Consider the following 1693-nt stretch of genomic DNA (forward strand, 5'->3'; position numbering starts at 1 on the left):
CCCAGGAGCAGCTGGAGCGGGGCCAGGCACCACCATGGCAGAGTCACGTTTGGAGAAGGGCAGGTGGGAGCGTGGGTTCCTGAGGTCCTGTACCTGCCTGGCAGGAACTGAGGCTGAGGGTCTGGCCCAGGATGTCCAGGCTGTTTGCTCTGTGATACCAGCGGGTGCCACGGTGTGTGCAGGGGTGCCCTTAGCTGGGGTGGGAACCATGGGGAGACCCCTGGCAGAAGGACCCATCGATAAAGAGGATCAGGGATGTCCTGAGGCACCCAAACCTTCCTGAGGTTCACCTCCCACTCCTGTGAGGGAGAGATGGGGCATGACTGGCAGCAGGCACAGGCAGGGAGGCTGTGAGGGGCTGCAGGAGGTGGGAAGGGGTCATGACAGACTGTGGGAGGCAGAGGGGAAGAGGCAGCAGGAGGCAGATGCAGGAAGCAGAGGCAGGGCAGGTCAGCAGCCTGCACACATCCCCCCCTTGCCCGCTGCCAGTCCTCTGTGCCAGCTGACGTGAGCTGGTGCCTCCCTCTCCCGAGGTGCCAGGGCAGCTGGCAAATGCTGCCCTCATACACTGCCCGCACACGCCCAGCCCGGCCTTGGGGACGTGGTGGGGCCTGGCAGGGGCAAAAAATTCCATCCTAACCTGGGGGCCTCCCCAGGAGCCAGTGTGCAGGACTGCCCAGGGACACAGCCACTCCCCTGTGCCACCACCTCCCTCCACTGCCAAAGGCTTTGGGCTCCTGATGGCCGGGGAAGGCGGAAGGAAAAACATCCAGCAAACAATTGCAAAAGTCAAGTCTGAGCAAGAAGGAGGGTGTGAGCGGGGGGGTGCCAGATCCGGTGGTATTCCTTGGAGACAGCAACAACAATGACAGGAATATTTGCTCATGCCTAGCTGAGCCCAAACCAGCCATGGGCTGGGGGCTTGGGACCTCGAGGAACCAACCAGGGGCCTCTGCTGGCCCAAAGGAGATCTGGGGCAGGACCCTGCACTCACCTGGCACTGATGTCAGTGACATTTTTTGTGCTGTCACCTGTGCTGAGGATGGGGCCAAACACAGCACACAGTTGCCAGCATGGTGAAGGACATGGGGAAGCTCTGGCAGTGCCCAAACACAACAGGCTGGGACAGGGACAAGGACATTGGCTGGCTGGGGGGTGTTGTGAGATGAGGCTGTGACTCAATCACTTGGGGAGCATAGGGGCACAAATGGGGCCTTGGGGACAGAAAGGGTCTCTGCTGCTATCTTAGATTGCCACCACATCCCCGGCCCACCTCTGGTGCAGTGGCACACGAGTGGCAGTCTGTCCCCTTTCTGAGGGTCATCCCATCCCAAAGGCCAGGAAGAGGTACAGCCCTGACTCCTGAGGGGCTGCCTCTCACCTGATGCTCCTCTTGTGAGGTGCACTCGCTCTCCCAGCACCCTCGGGCTGCCTCGGCCATCTTCCAGCCAGGGTCTGGGGCCACGGGAACCATAGGGATCCCCCTCCTCTCCCCCTGGCTGGGGCCTCACTTTCCCCGGGGCCATCTCCTACCCTCTGCGCTCTGCAGAAACCCTTTATCTCCCCGGGCTCTCACCGCCCTCGGAGCAGCGCCAAAGTGGCGGGGGCTCTCGGGTCCTGGCCCGTCTCCGGAGTGAGGAGACCCCACCGGACCCGAGCCAAGGTCCCAGGACCTAGTCCGGATCCCAGCCAG

The 1693-nt window shown here is 62.5% G+C and overlaps 1 protein-coding gene across 1 annotated transcript in view; it reads left to right on the forward strand.

Moving 5' to 3' along the window:
- The first annotated feature begins 1073 nt into the window (after positions 1 to 1073).
- The window catches only part of HBEGF (heparin binding EGF like growth factor), a 6604-nt gene continuing 5984 nt past the window's right edge, over positions 1074 to 1693 (forward strand). Inside the window, exon 1 of the mRNA XM_005425369.2 lies at positions 1074 to 1160. Coding sequence (XP_005425426.1) covers positions 1074 to 1160 — 87 coding nt within the window. The remainder of the gene's footprint in view (positions 1161 to 1693) is intronic.

The sequence above is a fragment of the Geospiza fortis genome, unplaced genomic scaffold (genome assembly GCF_000277835.1).
Source record: "Geospiza fortis unplaced genomic scaffold, GeoFor_1.0 scaffold413, whole genome shotgun sequence".
Classification (NCBI taxonomy): Eukaryota; Metazoa; Chordata; class Aves; order Passeriformes; family Thraupidae; genus Geospiza; species Geospiza fortis.